We start from the raw sequence: 20,727 nt of genomic DNA, 5'->3' as shown, positions 1-20,727 counted from the left end.
AACAAATGTCATTAACAGACTGTACTGAAATCCCATTTCAACATCAGGGAGACTGCTACTAATCTGGAACTTTTCTCCTGTGACCTTTTACTCTTGGATTGAATAATAATTCTCTATATATTTCAGAGCACTTTGACATTTCCAAAGAGCGTCCTTCATTCTTTCACTGTGTGTATTAACATCCCTGTAAGTTGGCAGGTGACGTTCGGAATCAGGATTTTGAATGCTTAGATCTTGGGATTCCCACAACTAAGAAAGCTGAATTGCAGTGTTCGTTCTTTTTTGGAATCACCTAACCACTGTGGGCAAGGTGAATTAAAAGCCCTGGGCGCGAGACATGAATCCACCATTTTTTGCTGCTTAGTCACTTTGTGACTTATTTCTTTGCTTATTAGATAAGCCGAAGAATTGAAGCCCTGCCTTTCCAGGTATTAGAATAATCAAGAGGCTGGACTTAGCATGGAGTTCAGCACATGGCGGCATTGCTTAAAACACAGCAATTAGTCAATACTGGACTCCCTCCCCGGGAGCCCCCGCGGAGATGCCCTGGGTGCCAGGGTGCCAGAAGGCAGCGGAGAGGCCACCGAGCGGCTCACGCCGGTGGAGGGCGCGCCCCTGCCCTCCGGAAAGCCGCTCCGCCCGGCGCTCACTCCGCCCTCAGCCGGCCGGGGCGGGGCCGCCGTTCCCCTGGAAACGGGACGCGCTGCTAAAGACCCTCCGGAGCTCCGTCCGGCTACGCTGTAGCTCCGAGAGCAGACGCGGGAGGCCGAGCGGGAGCAGGTGCGGGACAAGCGGCCGCGCTCGCAGTGATCGCTGGGGGCGGTGGGCGCCTCCCGGGGCGCGCGTGTGGAGGTGGCCCGGCCTACCCGGGGCTGCGGAGGGACGCGCACGGGGCGCCGGCCGGTCCCGCGCCTACTCGGACGTCCCCGATGGCAGCCCAGGTGGCAGCCCGAGAAGCCCCGACTCTGCGCCTCTCCCCGGGCGTCGGCTCGGAGGCCGCCGGCCTGGTGGAGTTGGAGGAGGAAGACGAAGACGAGGAGGTGGCGGCGGGCAGGAGAGCGCGGAGTTTTGCCCAGGACGCGCGGGTGCGCTTCGTCGGCTGCCGCCTGGAGCAGTTACTGGGCCTCCCGGAAGAGAAATGGAGCCGGCATTTGGAGAGTGAGGACAACCGGCAGGTTCTGGGGGAGTTTCTCGAGAGCCCCAGCCCAGCCTGCCTCTTATTCAGCGTCGCCACTGAGGGGCGGCTCGAGGCGGCTCAACAGGTAAGGGGTGAGGGGACCCGGCCACACCCGGCCTGACGGGCACCCGGGCGGGACTGGCCAGTCGCGCCTCCTTGGGTTCCTTCGGGACGTGTATTAGGGCTCTTAAAATAAATAAATAACTTCTATCAAGTGCCTGCCCCCGGAGCCCTGGTGCGTCCGCCCTGCTGTTTGAGCGGCTGTTGGTTAGTTTTCTAGAGGGTCAGCCTTTGAGCCTGCAGAAGCCGCGCGTTCTTTAGCTGCCTGGTGTTAGGCGCAAGGTGAATTCTCTGTGCCAGATAACTTTACTGTAAATCGTTCTTGGATCACTCTGGAGCCACATGTGGTGTTTGGCAGAGCCCAAATAGCTTGTCACGGCTCAGGCTGCCTGTCAACCGCACTTCATCCCAGGGGATAATATTGATACTTAGTCTTTAAAAAAAAAAAAAAAAAAGGATTGCCAGCAGTCTTCGCTCAGGACAGTGTTTCTTTTTCCTTTTTCAATTTGACTTCTAGTACACTTGAACGTTAACGAGTTCAGTATTTGTACTTCTACGAATACAGCATCTGTACTTCTATGAACAGTTCTAGACTTTGAAGAGTTTGGAGCAAGATTTATTGTCTCGAGATACTTTGCTGTTACGTTGTAAAGTGGTACCATCATGGCTAGATGTGATCGATTATAATGGCGGGGATCCCAGAGAAAAAAACTGGAGTTTTACCTTGGAATTTTACGAATCCCGAATTTTGTTTTGCTGCTCTCATAGTTTTACTTTTAAAAGTTTGTCAGAGTAGACAAAGAGAACACTCTAGTATTAGGTTAAGTAGTCATGATATCTGAAGAAATGACTTGGTAGTCATGAAAATGCTAGAATATCTTGATTAAACACATCTGTTTTTTTGCTTTGAGGATAGTAATCAAATGTAACCTCTTGGTCTTTTCTCGGTTGGGCTTATTTCTAACAGGAAAAGGTTATACAAAAGAATAACCTTTGCTGAGATGGAAACATTTCTAATTTCTCCCTGTATTTGTTTTTAATTATGAGACTTTATGGTATATAAGGATCTTCTGAAAGGTGATATTCCACACCAATAACACTGTGAAATTAGCTTTATAAAAGAACAAAGAAAACTGTACCCACGTTGCAGAGGCACAGTGGAACAATCTTATTTATAAAGGTAGGCAAGATGCCAGATTTTGTTTCTCATGCCTGCAATCCAGTTACAAGTTAGATATAGTACATCTTGTTAACATGGAAGCTACATTGTGGACTTAAAATAATTATGTTGCTCTTGTTTCAGATTCCAAGAGATGTAAAACGTAAACTTGTTTATATTGCCAAGAAGACTACTGAAAACATTGGAGTAAATGACTTCTCTCAGACAGTTTTATTTGGCGAATTACCTGCCTCATCTCTTGGACATGTAACTGCTTTCCTAGACGAGGTACTGGTCTATCCTTAAATTTTAATATTTAATTTATCTTCATGACACTTGAAATTAATTCAGGATAACTGGCTATTAAAAAGAATGTAGCAGCTGGTCATCTCATTAGCCAGGTGGATGGAAAATGATAGCATTTAGACTGTTCCTGAAATGAGCTGATACTGATGCTGACATTCAACAGGTGGTAATTTGTAGGATCAGCCTTTACCTCTTTCTTTCTAAATAATGGAAAGAAATTAAAAAGCAACTGGAATAGGCTTCTGCACTTGGCTAAAGTATTAAACTTCTTGTTCAGAGTTTAAAGATAGATATACACTTTGAAAAGGTGTGTTATCAGTTTTTAAGATTCCTGTTTGTTTCTAAGTGCACTCATGTGAGATAATGGAAAAAGATAACAGATGCAAAGTATTAGGAATGAGTGCCTTAAAATTCCTTTTCTCTCCCCTTCAATCAGAGAAGTGCTCTCCAAACCCATGTTACTGGCACTCAAATGTTCCTAAGAACCACTTAGGGATTTTGGTAAAGGCAAACTGATGCAGTAGGTCTGTAGTGGAGCTGATGCTGTTTGTTCACAAACCAGCTTTGAGGAATAACATACAAAATGACTGAATTTGGAAGAACCAGAGCAGTGGTTTTCAAAGTTTGCTGAAGATTAGCATCACCTGGGGAGCTAATGTAACTGCCCAGGTCACACATAATACCAATTAAATAAGAATGTCTCCGGGTGGGAGCCAGGTTGCAGTAGTGGTTAAAGATTCTCAGGTGATTCTGTGTGCGCGGTGGCAGGGGGTTGTGTTCGTCACTCAGTGGTGTTCGACTCTTTTCGACCCCCCATGGACTGTAAAAGGCTCCTTTGTCCATGGAATTCTCCAGGCAAGAATACTGGAGTGGGTTGTCATTCCCTTCTCCAGGGGATCTTCCCGACTGAGGAATCCAGCCTGGGTTTCCTGCATTGCCAGCGGATTCTTTACCATCTGAGCTACCGGGGAAGTCCAGGTGATTCTAATGCACACCAAATTTGGGGAAACTGTTAGTATCACTAAACTAGGTCTCAGTAGTCAAAGCAGTCTTGCCAAGACTGATATTTAATGTAGGAGTAATTGCCAACATACATATTTATTACTGCAGATTTGTCAGCCTCTGTCTTTCACGCCTCTTCTACTTCCTGAGGCTCTTCTGCTTTCTTCTTGCAAAGTATTTTCAGGCCGTCTCTGGATTAGGTAGGGCTTCTCTCCCCCAACTTCAGTTCTACCATGGTTTCCCTCTGTTGAGTTTCTATAGTGTTAGCTGATTTCCAGAAGACCCTAGGAAGAGAGTTTTCTATCTTAAGCACTTGAGACAGTTTTTGTTATGTCACAGGTGTTCAGGAGATTTTTATTGAACTGAATCTGATGAAAGGGTTTCACGTGGAGTGTAAATGACCTTTGGTCACGGGAATCCAGGCTGCCATCAACTGGACTTACAAGTGCAAAACTGCACTCCTTATTGGAATGCTTTCTCTCCCATCTGTGACAAAAGATAGAAAACTCTTTTAGGTTTCTCTGACCTTTCTCTGCACAGCCCTCTGAAAAGTTGAAGTGAAACCGTACCCTGTCCATGAGTTTATCTATAGAAGATATAAAACGTTCAGAACCTCATGGGTTTAGGTGGTTTTGGAAGATTCTAATTTATTTAATTTTGCTTGAGGATATGAGCACTGGGACGAAAAAAGGACTTCACACTTATGATGTCCCTTGGGTGTCTTTGTGGACAATACTTAAATTCGGAATGAAGGGGCCCTAAGGCCTGGCAAGAATCCAAATTCTCTGTGGCTGACCTCCCTGTGACCTCTCAACTCATTTCAGTTGCTGACTCCTGGCTTCCTAGTGATGGTTCCTTCATTATTTCAGGCACACTGTTGCCCTAGGGCCTTTGCTCTGGCTGTTTCTTCATCTTCCCCAGAATCCACTCAGCCTACCCATTCATGTTATTTTGCTCAAATCTCTCTTGTCTGTGAAGCCGCCCTCCAGGGGAACAGGGGTCTTTGAAGGGCCCAGACCTAGGGTCAGGCAAGTGAGGCCCCCAGCTCAAGAGGAGAACTTCCAGGGAGGTGAGGAGAAACAAAAACAACTCATTAATCAAGATGAGTAATAGTTTAAGGCAGTTTTCTTTTTTTATTTTGGCTGCACCACAAGACTTACAAGATCTTAGTTCCCTGACCAGGGATTGAACTCAGGTGCTAGCAATGAAAGCATGGAGTCTTAACCACTGACTACCAGGGAATTCGCTAAGGCAGTATTTTAAAAAAATAAAAATTAATGCAAGTAAATCACTTTAAAAATAGGATCACTAACAGTGCTATGCCAAGTCATATTGGAGCCTAAGGCAAAATATCAGTAACACTCATCTTTATTAAAAAATGTCTATTTTATCAGTTTGGGATTAACTTTTATTTAAAAAATATTTTAAAATATGATTCATCTTATTGAGTTGTTGAGCTTTCCTGGTAACTCAGGGATGAAGAATCCACCTGGAATGCAGGAGACTCAGGTTCGATCCCTGGGTTGGGAAGATCCCCTGGAGAAGGAAATGGCAACCCTCTCCAGTATTTTTGCCCAGAAAACCCCATGAAAAGAGGAACCTGGCGCGCTACAGTCCATGAGGTCGCAGAGATTCGGACACAACTTAGTGACTAACACATCAAGTTGTCGCTTGTGGGGTGTTTTGTGGCCTCTTATATTCCGTTCCATAGTGAGTGCCTGCCTTGCCTTACCCTCGTCACAGCTCTTACTCTTTCCGCACTGCATGCTTGCGTGTGCAGTCACATCCGGCTCTCTGCGAGCCCGTGGACTGTAGCCTGCCAGGCTCCCATTCTTCAGGCAAGAATACTGGAGTGGGCTGCCCTTTCTTTCTCTAGGGGCTCTTCCCAACCCAGGAAGTGAACCCACGGCTCTTGCGTCTCCTGTATTGGCAGGCAGGTTCTTTACCAGTTGAGCCACCGGGCATGAGTCCCAAACCCGCAAGATTCTGCCTGACACATAGTAAGAGTTAGGTAGGTACTTGTGAGATGAATGAAAGGCAAATAAGGGCTAAAAATACCCTCTTCTAAGAGACAGAACAGTGGAGCTGCAAGATATTTTTTAGAGGAAAAGTATTTGGTGTATGACCTCCGTTATCTCCATGTGAATTTTTTTGACATTTATGACAACTGCGGGCCGATTACCGTACAAATTCCCAAGTGTCCCTTTGGGCTTTTCACTTGGAATTTGTATGCTAACAAACCCACAGTTGTCATTTTTTCCTTTAGTCAGTGCTTTTTTATTACCTACTTGGTACCATTGACAGAACACACCTGGCAGTTAGTGATGACATTTCTGCCCTCAGAAAGTATGCAGTCTAACTAGGGAGGCAGACAGCTGAACAAACAGAGATACGGCGTGGTGGGCATTGTGGTTTCAGCAGGATGCTGTGACATCTTACAGAGTTGTCAGGGAAGGTAGGAAGTCTCAGCTTGAATAGGTTACAGGTCTTGATTTGCCTGAGTTGGTTCCAGTCTCCTCTGTTACAGATCGGATGACATCTGCTGATTCTTAGTGTTTGTTTTTACTCTCAAAAGCATCCACAGTTGTATGGTAAATTATTTGTTGAAGGTAAATCATTGTAAATTATTTGGTAAATTGTTTGTTGACGGTCAGGGAGCAGTAGCTAGGTGTGGAGAAGGGATGAAGTGAGAAGCAGTGCAAAGGCCCAGAGGTGAGGAAATGCAGATGCATTTTTAAAAACAAAGTACATTACTACAGTTAGATTGGGGAAGAAGAGCTGGAGGGTGGTGAGAAATAAAGCTGGAAAGGCTGATTAGAAAATTAACACCCCTGCAACTTTTTCATCCAGGTGGTTGCCATCAAAACCAATTGTCAAACCCACATCCGTGTATTTATTGAAAGATGACAGTGGTTATGCACGTTCTCTGAAGGTGCATAATAAAATTAGGACAGATTTCATTTAAAAGTTTGAAATCAAATGGGCCCTTTGTGACTTGCATTCCAAACTAATTAACTACTATCTTTCTGGGTACTATCTGGTACATTAAGAAGAAAAACATTTAATGCAAGGATTGGTGAATCGATGACTAAATCAAGGACCAAAGAGGGACTATGTTACTGAAGCAGTGATTGGGTTGAAAAGTGTTGAGGGAATTTTCCAGTGTTGTGGTTCTTATACTGGAGTAAATTAAAGGGATGGACCAGGTGTTTGAACAGAAGATGATTAAAAGTCATTTATGACTTCATATTTATTTTTTTCTCCTTTAATGACCTAATATAATATATTCTAATTTATATCCAATGTTGTATAGTCTTTGAAGTTTGACACAGGTATACACCAATAAACAGTAATTTATGTTGATATGCTAGGCTCTCCCAAACTTCTCTTCCCAGCCCTGATCTCTCTCCTGAACTTCAAGCTTGGACTTCCACCACCCTACTGGACATGACACTTGCTCTGTAATAGACATCTCAGATCTAACATGTGCAAAATTTTACTCCTGATCTACTGTTCAATATTGTCACGTGTCCCTATGTGGTATTATTTTAACTGTATCATGTAATTTAGCAGAAGTATTAAAAATGTCATGCAGTTTTTAAGTATTATGTTGACCCATATCTTGAAAGAAACAATAACTGTAAAAGTTTCTCAAGCCAGAATGAAAGTATGATTTGGTTCTTGGAATTGGTGTCTGGACCACATTCCTATACATTTCAATTTAATAAGTCTAGCAAAAGCCTAGGCTCCTGTATTTTGAAATTGTTGACCAGGTAATAGTCTCTACTGATTTAAGAACTGTTGTTAAAAGGAAGATGCCAGTTTCAAAGAAGGATAAAGAAAATGAGTAAAGAGAATGCTAGCAAAGACTTTTTTACCTGTAATTGTATATCCACTAGTAAACATGTCCAAATTATTTTAGTTCAGAGAAAGTTTGGGGATTTTTCTTATAAAGCATAAAACCTACACAATAAACTTCTAGCTAAAAACAAAACCCCAGATTAATTGAATTCCTTTGTATATGCTTGTTGCTAATGAGGTTTATTTTCACTACAGAGCACATCCCAGGTCAACTTGTTTGAAATGATGTTCATGGAGATACTCTAGCCCTCTGCTTAACTGCTCTACAAAGCATGTGGCTCAGAATTGCGTAACAGTTTTATCTATAGCTTATGACACAAATATTTAATTTTAAAAGAAGTTGGTCTTGTCACAGAACAGTAAATAGAGCAAAAGTTTGAAACAGTATCCAGTAAACTGGAAGTGTTGAAGAACCAGAATTATCCCTATTCCTGACTTTTAGAGAAAGCTGTTGATACTGGGAATTGAATCTAGAAAGCAGTGGGTCAGTGCACGGGCAGCCCAGCAAGTCTAAGTCTTCAGTCTCGTTTCCAAAGCTCTTCATGCACCGCCCCTGCTTTCCTCACAGCCCCTCTCCTTGGGAGGTGCTGGCTCCAGTTTCAAGGAGGCGACTGGAACTTTCTCAGAAGCAATGTACTCCTTTAGCCTTCAGTGATTTTGCATCAGTGTTCAGGTTTCTACCTGCCCTACTCATTCATCTTTAAGATTTAAACCAAGTATCAACTTTGCTGGCGAGTCTTCCCTAATACCCCTCTCCGTCAGAGATGGGTGTTTTTCCTGTGTTTTCCGCATGACAGGACCGTGTGCCTCTCATGGAAGTTCTGACCCTCAGAGCTCGACACATTAGTTTTTTTGTTGTTTTTATTGAAGTATAGTTGATTTATAGTGCCTTATTAATTTCTTCTATAGAACAAATTAAGATATATAGAGAGGGCAAGATTCAGATATATATATTCTTTCCCATTATGGTTTATCTCAGGATATTGAGTATAGTTCCCTGTGCTATACAGTAGAACTTTATTGTTTATGCATCCTTTATATAGTAGTTGACATCTGCTGATCTCGAACTCCCCATACATTTCTCCCCAGCCCTCCTCCGCCTTGGCAGCCACAAGTCTGTTCTCTGCCTGGGAGTCTATTTCTGTTTCATAAGTTTAATAAGTTTATTTGCATTATATTTTAGAGTCCACATATAAGTAATACTGCATGGCATTTGTCTTTCTCTTTCTGACTTAATTCACTTAGTATGATAATAGTATGATAATCTCTAGGTCCATTCATGTTGCAGATGGCTTTATTCCGTTCTTTTTTATGGCTGAGTAGTATTCCATTGTATATACACATACCACATCTTCTTTATCTGTTCATCTGTAGATGGACATTTAGATTCTTGCCACTGAAAGACACTATTTCTTACTAATCTCCTAGCTCAAGAAGCAGTGGGTACAAAGCAGGAAAATATAATACAATTTGGAAATATTTGTTTTATCCCCATTGGAAAATGAACTGAATTTTCAGTTTGTAGTTAACTAGAAGATTGTGTTCCCAAAATCAACTTTAAAAAGGTAGGCTGTTTTCTAAGCATTTTAGCTGATGGAAATTTTATGGTTAATGCTGAAAGTCTAGACAGATTGTGTCAGAAAGAAATGTTTACAATTAGTACATATTGGAATTAGTACATATTGGAAAAGAGTGAGGGAGCAAGAAGAGACTAACTTCACTAACTCAACAGACTATAATTACTTAACATATGCTGGGCTTTGGGAACACAAAAAATAATTTTGGAGGTTTCCCACACATATAGTTTCATTGATATTCCCTTAATCCATTCAACTTAATGGTGGAAGGAATTCCAAAAAAAGGTTCATTTGATTTAATAAGTGTCTTTCTATCAAAATTTAATCCACTGGGATGTCCCTCAGAGCTGGACAAGATTAATTTGCTTTTGCCTCCATGTAATTCAAGAAGATTTTTTTCTATTAGTATACCTGCCAATGTGTTCAGTTTGCATTAAGAAATCAGTTTACTTACTTGACATGACTTTGCTTATTTCATACAGGGTCTGAGTTACTGGGACCCTCCATAAATGTTTGATAAATATGTAAATGAATGAACAAGCAGTGTAGTACTTCCACTTTGAATTTGTCTAATTGATTAAGTCTAAATGGGTCACTGACTTTGTCATCTGTTTGTAGATTTGATGTCACAGGAGGACATTTATGAAATTGAAATTGAGTGGTTTAGTTCCCAATCTTGTGTAACAAAATCTTTGAAGGAACACCTTGTCTGTAAATTAATTTTTCTGTTTCTTAAAATGTTTTTCTTTCTCTAGATTTTAGTGCCAATTATTTCTAATAAGAACAACCATAAATCCTGGTCATGCTTTATTTCACAAGACATGGAACATCATACAGAAGTCATGAAAAGTAAAATGCATATTTTTAGGGGCAAAATGTTGAGAAGAACTCTTCTACCAATTCCCACTATTGCAGGAAACATTGACCTAGATCAGAAATATTCAGAGACCAGGTATGTAATGATACAGTTTACCCAAGATATCAAAATGGAGAGCTGATATACCTACTTAATATCACACCCCCGTAACACCCCCATGTTAGCAATATAGGAATATTACTGTAATGACAGCACATTTTAAAAATAAAAAAAATAGTTATTACAATACTAAGTCCTGTCCTTAGTCAGATGAAATGACTGATTTTTGTATTATTAATCATTTCAGTGTTTGCAGACTGGAGCCAAATGAAAGGAGAGTACTCCATGCAATTGAATCAGTGGTTATTAAATGGTCACATCAAATCCAAGAGATCATAGGGAAAGATTCAGTGCAACCTTTGCTAAATGGTCTTCACTCAAATCCTCAAACTGAACTGGATTTCTGGACGATGAGAAGAGAGAACCTAGCATGCATTTATGATCAAGTAAGTAGAGAGCCCTAGAAATTGCTTGTCAGTTGAATTAGCAAAGTCACTTGTTGAATTTGGTGCCCCAAAGAAATGATTTCCAATAACTTTAAGGGTTTAACACACTGTCTTTGAATGACTTACTCAGTTCTTACTGCAAAATTCTCTATAGTATGCATTCTTAAAATTAATGGGTATTAAAGGTGAATCTGCCTTTTTGAAAATATTTTGACAGCATGTGAGTAATTGGAAACACTTTGTGGCATAGGAAGTGTAGTTCCCAAGGGAAATGTTGAAGATTTTTATGATTTAACTAATCTAGTTGACATAATTGATTTGGGAAAGGAGTAGGCTATGCTTAGTGGAGAGATGCAACTTTAAAGAACTAACTGGTTCCTCTGCTACTGTTTGCCTTAGAAGTTATTCAGTTTAATGTTCTAAAAACTAAGACATTCATTCACATGTTCACCTATCTCTTAGAGATTTTTCTGAAACAGATTTTATATGGAAATTTATTATCTTACATATATAATAAAATGTAAGTTAGGTTTTTAAAAAGTCAAAGACCTATAAATGTAAAATAAAATACAAGCTTAAGGAAAAAATGTTAATTTTAAAAATTATTTTCAGCTTGAAACCAGGTACATCTTTGAGTATTAAATACTGTGTGTATTGTGCATTAATGGAATACAATTTAAATATTTTTTGCAGAATGCATTTATTTAGTCATTAATCTAGGTTATATATATATTTCAATTTAGCTTCAGACTCCTGTTGTCCTCAAAATGGTTAAGCTCCTGAAAAATAAGCAGAGCAGCTATTTTCCAGCATTGAAGGACACTTTCATGGCTGTGAAAAATGGTAAGACTTGTGTTCCTTGGCCTGGATCAGTGGTCCCTCCTAATCTGACTCCTGCCTGTTTGCTCAGCCTCCTTCTACCCTTAGTATGCTCATGAAATGATTGCACTTGACTCTTCTAATAGTAAATCCACCTTAATTGTCTACAATTTATTCTTCAACTATTAGTAAATCATTTAAGTACTTACTAAAGAGGATCTAGAGTGAACTTTCAGTGAGAGTGCCTATGTGAAGGAAAAAGGCTTTTGGTATTTATCAGGAAGTCACTGAATGCCCAGCATGGAGATTATCTAATCAACAGTTGGGCTGCAATTAGTCCAGTTATTCTCCGAATTTGCTTAAGTTCCACCATTTATTTAACTCCTAAGAATGCAAAATCACCATTGAAGATTTAACACACAGAGAGGAGGGTTGGTTTGTTGAATTTCCAACAGATAATACATGCACATTGTTTAAAGCCAGAAATTATTAAGATGGTATTTATAATTTAAAATATAAAAGTGCAAATTCTGCTTATCTTTTCAGTACCCAGTTTAAGTCTCAACCAGGAGTAATCCCCTCCATAGTTTTTTGATTTCTGTTCATGTTTCTTTACGCATGTATAAGCAAATATGGATATGATCCCTGATTCTAAAGTTTTAAATGATAAAATTGTAAGATAGCATGGCCCAATAGCTGGTTTTTGTTTTGTTTTTTTGGCTATGTGCACAGCTTGTGGGATCTTGGTTCCCAGACTAGAGACTGAACCCAGACCCTCAGCAGTGAAAGCAGAGTCCTAACCTCCAGACCACCAGAGAACTCCTGTTTTTGTTTCTGACATTAGAGAATTATTTTTTAATTTTTAATGTGTAATACATGGGAGGTCAGAAAATACTTAAAATTTACTTTGAGAAAGTTATGCTAACTCTTTAGGCTTTTCTCCATAAACTGTTGTCTCCATAAAACTGCCTGTTTTCAAACAGAGGGGAATTAGATCTGAGGTTCTGCCCCAGACCCACTCAGTACATCTTTTTGCTGGAGTCTCTGGTTTCCATTGGCCAAATTGGCATATTAAAACTTTGTTTGCAAATTGTTGCAAGGATTGAAACACTGTTTCGCAACCTTATCACCACTGACACTTTGGGTGGGGTAGTTCTTTGTTGTGCGAACCGCCCTATGCATTGCAGATATTTAGCAGCATTGCTGGAGTCTACCTACTACCCCCATGCCCATTATGACAGAAAGAAAAAAAAAACTTAAGACGTTGCCAAATGACCCCCAGTGGGGAAGACCTCCCCTGGCCGGGAACCACTGGACTGAAGATTTGATATACAGTGTAGAGAGGACCCGGCTTCCCTGGTGGCTCAGTGGTACAGTGCCCACCTGCCAGTGCAGGAAATGCAGGGGATGTGGGTTTGATTCCTAGGTTGGGAAGATCTCCCAGGAAAGGATATGGCAATCCAATATTCCTGCCTGGGAAATCCCATTAACAGAGGAGCCTAGGTAGGCTACAGTCCATGGCGTCGCTAAAGAGTCTGACATGACTTAACAACAAGTACAGAGTACTAGGCACACAGTACGTGTACCCTCCATAAACAGAAGCCGCTTGTGTCTTTTTCTGTTAGTAAGATTTAACATTTTCTTTGGCTACAAGGTCTGCAGGAATAAATCCCAGGGATCCTTAGAACATTATGAGCATACAGTCTAGAGATTCAGGGAAAAAACACTTTGAGTAGAGCAAGTGGCCCAAAGCCATTGTTAGAGTTAGAAGGCCCTCCCCAACGATTTACTGGAGGCTCTATAAAGTCACTAGATATGCTTATCACATTTTAAGGTCACTTTACCTATTACATGCAGTTACTTGATTTTGAAATTAATATTGAAAACACACTCATTTTAGAACATGAGTGCATCTGGGATAAAAATGGTTCTTTCGTCCCAGGTCTTTATTAGGTGGACAGATATGAGTTACTTGTCAAGTAGAGTACTGTGGGTGGGTAGATATCTGATTCCAACAGCTAAAAAATAAAAGGAGTGTAGCAGGTTATTTTGTTTTTAATCTCTAACAGGAGTATTTCGGGATACACAAGAAAACAAGAATTTAGTTTCCTTCATATCCTACTTTCATAGGAGATGCCTTTCAGTTAAGCAAAAGCATCTGTAGCCTCGGGAGTAAAATGGAAATTATTTAGGGCCATCAAAAGGGCCAGTTTTAAGAGAAAATTTGAATTAGATTAAGCAGTAATTAGTAATAGTTACCTATTTAAATTTTTTCATATAGCTTTAAAAAATATACCTATTCCAACATGCTTAACAATTTTTTAAAACTTATTTTTAACTGAAGGATATTTGCTTTACAGTGTTGTGTTGGTTTCTACCAAACATCAATATGATATGCTGAACAATTTTTAAATTTGAGGTAAAATTCACATAACAGAATTTTAAAGAGTACAGTTCAGTGGCATTTAGTGTATTCACAGTATCCTGTAACTATTGCCTTCGTCTATGTCCAAAATATGTTCATCACTCATGCCTAAAAATTGCAAGTTATATTTTGAATAATAATAGAAAATTTTTCAGTCATTGTATAAGTTCCTCTCATAGGATAGAAGAATGAAACAATAAATGATTAAGTTGTGCTGGTAGCAAGTACCTAGGAGGAATTAACATCCTGCTGATGAAGCTTGTGAGTCTTCAGTCACAATTTGCTTGAGCTGTGAGGGTGAATATTGAATATGCCCAGGCTCTTTGGAAGGGTTCTTACAGCCAGACAATATGTGAAGCTTTTCCTCACCTGTCATGTGTCAGCGTAGGATAAATAATCAATAAAGAGGCAACATTTAAGTATCACCATGTTGTTTTGCATCATTCTCTTGAACTTGTGAAGTGAATTTAAATAGAAGAGACTGCCTCACATTAATGGTGGTTTCCTTTCAGCTCTGCTCGAAGCCCAAGATGTGGAACTTTACCTGAGACCCCTGAGGAGACACGTTCAGTGTCTCCAGGAGACGGAATTCCCACAGACCGGTGTATTAATTGCCCCGTTATTTCATACCATCTGTCTGATCTGGAGTCATTCCAAGTTTTATAATACCCCTGCTCGGATTATAGTCTTATTGCAAGAGTTTTGTAATCTCTTCATTGACCAGGTATGTAGCATGAAAAAATAGAGTCAATGAGAATTATTGCCATGTGGTAGGTTTTATTGGGGTTTTTCTGGTGGCTCAGCAGTAAAGAATCTGCCTGCAATGCAGGAGACCAGATTTGATCCCTGGGTCGGGAAGATCCCCTGGAGAAGGGAATGGCAACCCACTCCAGTGCTCTTGCCTGGAGAATCCCATGGACGGAGGAGCCTGGTGGGCTACAGTCCGTGGGGTTGCAAAGAGTCCAGTACAACTGAGCAGCTATCGCTTTCACTTCTCAAGTTTTATTACATCAATGAGGAATGAATAAATCCAGTTAGAGATCACTTTATTCCTCTCTTTTCAGAGAGGACTTTATGGTAACAAAGGCCAGGTGATTTTCTATCCTAAATGGCAAAGGAGCACTAGAAATAACTTAAATACTTATCACAGGACAGGTTATTACTGGATTCTGTTTGTTTAATACCCTACCATTCTTCAGAGATTTAAGGTAGCTTCTAATACAAGGCACACATGTATAGTACTTTCTTTGTATCTTTCCTTTTGGTTTCCATGGAAACACAGGCTGAGGGAAGACTTTAGCAAAGTAAAGAGAACCTGGTGGAAGCAAGAATGATCCTCAAAAAATAGTAGTCGAATTAAAAAAAATTTTGATTCACGGGTGATCTTTAAAAATCTCTTACTTATAATTGTTTCTCTACTCTTTGCTTACATTACAAAATATTTTAAAAAATTAGACTGCTTCCTCATCCAGTGGAAAGTTTTAATTCCTCTTGCATTGATAATATCAGAGCATTTCATAATTTCAGAGCTAAAAGATACTGGAAGGGCGTATCATCTAGTGATTGTCTAAGGGTGTGTGTGTGTGTGTGTGTAAGGGTGTATCATCTAATGATTGTCTAAGGGTGTGTGTGTGTGTGTAAGGGTGTATCATCTAGTGATTGTCTAAGGGTGTGTGTGTGTGTAAGGGCGTATCATCTAGTGATTGTCTAAGGGGTGTGTGTGTGTCTGTGTCTGTGTGTGTGTGTGTAAGTCTGCTTGAGTTGCTGTAACAGAATTCCACAGGTTGGGTGGCTTTATTTTCAGAAATGGCTTTCTCACAGTTTTGGAGGCTGGGAGAACAGTCCAGGTTCCTGCATTGGTGTATTCTGACCAGTGTTCTTTCTGGCTTGCCGATAGCTGCCTTCTCTCTCTGTCCTCGTGGTGGAGAGAAAGATCTTTCTCCTCCTCTTCTTACAGAACCACAGTCCTATCAGATCAGGGTCCACCCTCCTGTCCTCATTTAACCTCAATTACCTCCTGAAGACTCCATCTCTGGGTGGTCACATTGGTGGTTAGGGCTTCAACACAGGCACTGTTTCAGAGGGTATGGCATAGTTCAGTCCATAGCAGGGTCTATATCAGGGTGTGGGTCTGAACCCCTAAGGCGTTTTTGTAAAATGGATGCCAGAGAATCAGAATCTGTGCTTGTGGCTTAGCCTTTGTGTTGCTAAGATCTCCTTTTATGAGAGTCCCATCACTTCTACCTGTAACTGGCAAACCGAAACTGAAAGAAGGGCCTAAGTTCACATTAACTGGAAAGTCTAAGTGTGCAAAGACTTGAGGATTAGCATTCTCCAGGAGAATCAGATGGTAATTTCAAAGCTCCACTTTGTTCATTTGTGTTTGATTGACTTGATTCTTAGCCTCTCATCACATGTAAATAAGGTGGCTTTTGGTAGCACTAAAGGGATATTCTGTTACTGGAAGAACTTCTCTGGAAAGAGACTGACTTTGTTTTTAGTTCTGGACCAATGGGTTTTATGATGGACAGGGAATCCTGGCATGTTGCAGTCCATGAGGTCGCAAAGAGTCGGACACGACTGAGCGGAACTGAAAGCATTTTATTTTCTCTCCTGGAGCAACCCTGTGGCCAGGAAAATAAGATACTCTAGACAGATCTGGACCACTAGCTCAGGGAAGGGTGGACGTCTGTGATTGACCTATTAAATCCCCAGTCTAGTCCAGTGCTTTTCTTCTCATGACTCATATTGAAAATTAAAAAGTTTCATTGCACAGTGGGACAAACTGGAGGAGATTGGGAACCCTGAAAATCTGCTCATAGTCCAGGCAAGCAGCTCAGAGCTGCTGCTGCCCAGGCCCAGCACTTTGCCGTCCTAAGCATTCAGGAGGAGGATGTTGTAGGAGAAACTGGTTGGGGAATTGGGTTCTATTCCAATCTCTGACACTTTCTCAGATGAATTAACTGAAACTTAAAAGATCTCATTTGCTCAACTTCCTTGAGATTTAGGGGGACAAATTAAAGTACAGGTCTTCTGACCTGCAGTTTAGAATTTTGGGAGTGTAAGATTGAGGTAGGGATGTGGGGGTGTGGGGGTTTATTCTCTCAGAGGGGGTTCTCCTCTCTGCTTCTGACGCGATAGAATGGTATACACAAAGGTCTTTGGACTCAGACCAACCAAGATTCAGATCTAACTGAACCACTTTAGAGGAGAAGGGAATGTTACCCATTCCAGTGTTCTTGCCTGGAGAATTCCAGGGACAAAGGAGCCTGGCAGGCTATAGTCCATGGGGTCACAGAAGAGTCAGACATGACTGAGCAGACAGTGGAGTTAAATCACTTCTCTGAGCCTCAGTTTCTGCCCTTGTGAGTGCCTGGTTCATGGGCTGTTGTAAAGATCAAAGGAGAGAACCTCAATGAAATGGTCAGTGCAGCATTTAATAGAAATCAGTAAAAGTTCCAAACTGTTGACTTACAAACTAGTTGCAGCTCTTGATTGGAGGTAACCGGTCAGTTCCTTGCTGTATTTTAGTGTCTCCTCTGGCTTCATTCTATTTCTGTTTCTCTGTTGTGCAAACTCAGGTTTGCTCTTTTGCTAAGTGAGCGCACTGGGCCCTAATGAACACGTCTCATGTGAAAGGCTTTGATCCCTACTGTGGTTTTAACAGCTGTGACCACAGCTTCTCCCAAACCCCTTTTGAGGATCCACATCTCATTTTGAGAATGATCCAAACTTTTACTGCAAAGCCCTGTTAGTGTAGAAACCTCAAATATTGTCATTCATTTTTATAGGTGGCTTGCAAAGAGCCCAGGTTACCTGTAAGCCTGTTAACTTATTATCCCTGGCCCCTGGTCAGTGTCCATGGTCAAAGTTTGCCAAACTCCTGAGGAAATAACCTTGCTTCCCTTGTTCCTTAGTTACTATTCTTGGCTTATGTCCAAAGATTTAGTTTACCCAATTTCCTCGATTGTCCAAGTAGACTTTGTAGTAGATCTGCCCCAACATGTAAGGAATAAAAAATGGGCAATGAGTAAACTTTCATACCTGGGTTCTCTGAAGAGCTAAACTCTACAACACCCATCACCACCTCCAGTTTGTTGTCCAGTTGATTTTTAATGCCTTTTTAATGCACAGTGTATATGTGCATGGTCAGTTAGCTGTGTGTGACTTTCCGCAACCCCATGGACTGTAGCCCACCAGGCTCCTCTGTCCGTGAGATTTCCCAGGCGAGAATACTGGAATGGGTTGCCATTTTCTCCACCAGGGAATCCTCCCAACCCAGGGGTCAAACCTGTGTCTCCTGCATTGGCAGGTGGATTCTTTACTACTGTACCACCAGGAAAGCCCCAGCAAGCACTGTATAGTTTGTTTTATTTGCCAGAATTCTTCTAAGCCCTTTACAAAATTCTATGAATTTAATCTTCTAGTGGCACTATGATATAGGTACTATTTATTAGTAGATCCAGCTTATATTAAAAAAAAAAAAAAAACACTCAAAGTCCAGAAAGAATAAATAGCATGCCCAAGGTCATCCAGCTTATAAAAAAGAGCTCTTACCTGTTATGTTATGCTCTGTAGTTTAAGTTTTTATTTCTAATTACCATGTAATATGTGGTATACTAGTGATATCTGTAAAATACTGTATGAAATTTATAATGGAAGTAGTCCTATAATTCGAATTTTCCTTACTCTAAAACTTACACGTATTAATACATTTTATCATATAATTCTTTTTTTTTTACTCTCTTCTTGAAAAGTTTATTTTTATTGGATATGTAGATTACTTCCAGCCACTTGTATTATAAACAATATGTAGACAACAACTTTATACAAAAATCCTTTTCCTTAACTTAGATAATCAGCTTAATACAAATTCATGATGTTGCTTAAGGGTTCTAATCTTTTCATGACTCTTGAACAGTATTTGACATATACAAATTGTTTTTAGAAGCTTATGTTAATTGCATTGCTATTATGTGTAACAAGGTTCACTGTAATTCACCAGCTTTTAGCATTACCATTTTTTAAAAATTTGCTGTGATTTGTGGGTATAGAATGATACCATGTTGTTCCTTTAATTTTGTGCTTTGCACAATTTGGGTGGTTACACATTTTATGTCTTTTATAATTTCCTTACGTAGTTTTTATGTGCTTTGTTTCTGTGAATCTATAGACTTCAGTGTGTTTATGAAACATTTGAACCCTTGAACCCTTAGCTTATTATCAGAAGTCATAAGCTGGCATTCTGTTGACTGTGTTTGGCCAGTGGATCAATGCAGTGTGTTTGTTCTGCATAGTATTTTGAAATTTTTATTTAAAAATATGTTGCTAATGCTTAAATTAATTAGGTCTTGTTTAGATTCCAGCATTCTAGCCTGCACTGAGAAGTCAGGTCTCCATTGGTTCTTCCATCCCCATTGACACAGTCAGCTGCTAGAGCTTCAGGTGCCCCCTTTAGATGGGCCAGGTGCTGTCCAGGTGACCTTGGGTTCCACCATCCACTGTTGTTACTGATCTTCTTCACTCATTTTCCTAGTCTGCCTGATCTTCCTAGGCATTCCAGGCACGGTCGGAAATCCTTTGTTGCTTTAAAAGCAAATGTGTTTCTCTTTACTTGTTTTCTTACAGTGACTGTTAACCTAGTCATTTAGGCCAGACATATAAAAGGCATCATCTGACCACCTTGGATAATGGCACAGTAATGGTGTCTTATTTTAGTGCCTTGCTTTTCTTCCATGGTTACCTAAGTCTGCTCCCTGTTCGTTGTGAGTCATTACCACTCTAGGCCCTCCACTCTGTTCTTCAGCTTGCTTAGTGTCCCTCTTGGGGATATTCTTATTCACAAGATCCTAGATGACAAACAGTTTAAGTCTGCAAGGTTGAGCTTGGAAAAGGATGGTAGAATTAAGTCCATAAAATCACATAAATCAGACGAAAAAGCTGGGAGACAGGCATCAAACTAATACAACATTGTAAATCAACAATACTCTAGTGTAAAATAAAAATTAAATTTAAAAAATGCTGTCATTGATAAATTCATTAATTGATTCTTACTGATAAAATAAACTGGTTAATCATTTTTTATTTTATAAGGCTTTGGACATGGGACCAGTTCATCCTAAACCCGGTGGTTTTTTGTTGGTTTGTGCTGATACTCTTGAGTATGAGGAAATAGAGCTGGTACGGTTGGGTGTGCTCCAGGGAGCTACTGTAGGAAGCAGAAGAGAATTCGGAGGCTAGGAGCTGAAGAGAATCTTGAGGTTCACTTCATTCATCTCTCCTTTTTTTGTAGATAAGGCCACTGAGACCCTCTGAGAAAACAGAAGCAGTTAGTGGTCTCCAACTGAACCATAGCCAGGGCTCTTGCCTCTGCTGATTCTTTTCCCTTCACATAACCTGCCTGTCACTTACCAGGTGGCTTAGTGGTAAAGAGTTCTCCTGCCAATGCAGGAGACGCAGGTTCCATGCCTGGGTCAGGAAGATCCCCTGGAGGTGGACATAGCAGCTCACTCCAGTATTCTTGCCTGGGAAATCCCATGGTCAGAGGACCCTGGCAGGCTACCGTCCATGGGGTCACAAAAGAGTCGGACATGACTTAGCGACTCAGCAGCAGCCCAAACCTGCTGCCCAGTGAAAGGGTATAGACTGGTTTTCTGATCTAGGATGTTGGGTACTGTGTCCTTGATGTAGGAGGTCTAATTGAACAGTGGGCTCTGTGAACAGAAAGCTCATTGCCGTGATTGTTTCATCTATGTAAGGGTCAGGCAGGAAGCACAGGAATGAATGTAAGGATGGCTTGCCCAAAGGGAGGCTACTTCAGATGTTGGTAATTAGGTCATGGAGGGTTGCTGAATCAGACTGCAGTGGAGTCACCAATGTAGATTCTTTAGCTTCCTAAAAGGACATATTTACTGTAAAGAATACATGTAGATAAAGGCCTATGGAATCCCTAACCCATACCAATGTGCAGACTCTTACA

At 40.7% G+C, this 20,727-nt stretch overlaps 1 protein-coding gene across 1 annotated transcript in view; it reads left to right on the top strand.

Moving 5' to 3' along the window:
• The first annotated feature begins 875 nt into the window (after positions 1–875).
• The window catches only part of DNAH11 (dynein axonemal heavy chain 11), a 344,761-nt gene continuing 324,909 nt past the window's right edge, over positions 876–20,727 (top strand). The window contains exons 1-6 of the mRNA XM_070470248.1: positions 876–1,262; positions 2,541–2,684; positions 9,898–10,094; positions 10,306–10,504; positions 11,248–11,347; positions 14,261–14,472. Of these exons, the coding sequence (XP_070326349.1) occupies positions 930–1,262; positions 2,541–2,684; positions 9,898–10,094; positions 10,306–10,504; positions 11,248–11,347; positions 14,261–14,472 (1,185 nt within the window). The 5' untranslated portion in view covers positions 876–929. The remainder of the gene's footprint in view (positions 1,263–2,540; positions 2,685–9,897; positions 10,095–10,305; positions 10,505–11,247; positions 11,348–14,260; positions 14,473–20,727) is intronic.

Source organism: Odocoileus virginianus, chromosome 1 (genome assembly GCF_023699985.2).
Source record: "Odocoileus virginianus isolate 20LAN1187 ecotype Illinois chromosome 1, Ovbor_1.2, whole genome shotgun sequence".
Lineage (NCBI taxonomy): Eukaryota > Metazoa > Chordata > Mammalia > Artiodactyla > Cervidae > Odocoileus > Odocoileus virginianus.
Note: the sequence above shows the minus strand (reverse complement) of the source record. Positions and strands in the feature narration are given on the sequence as shown.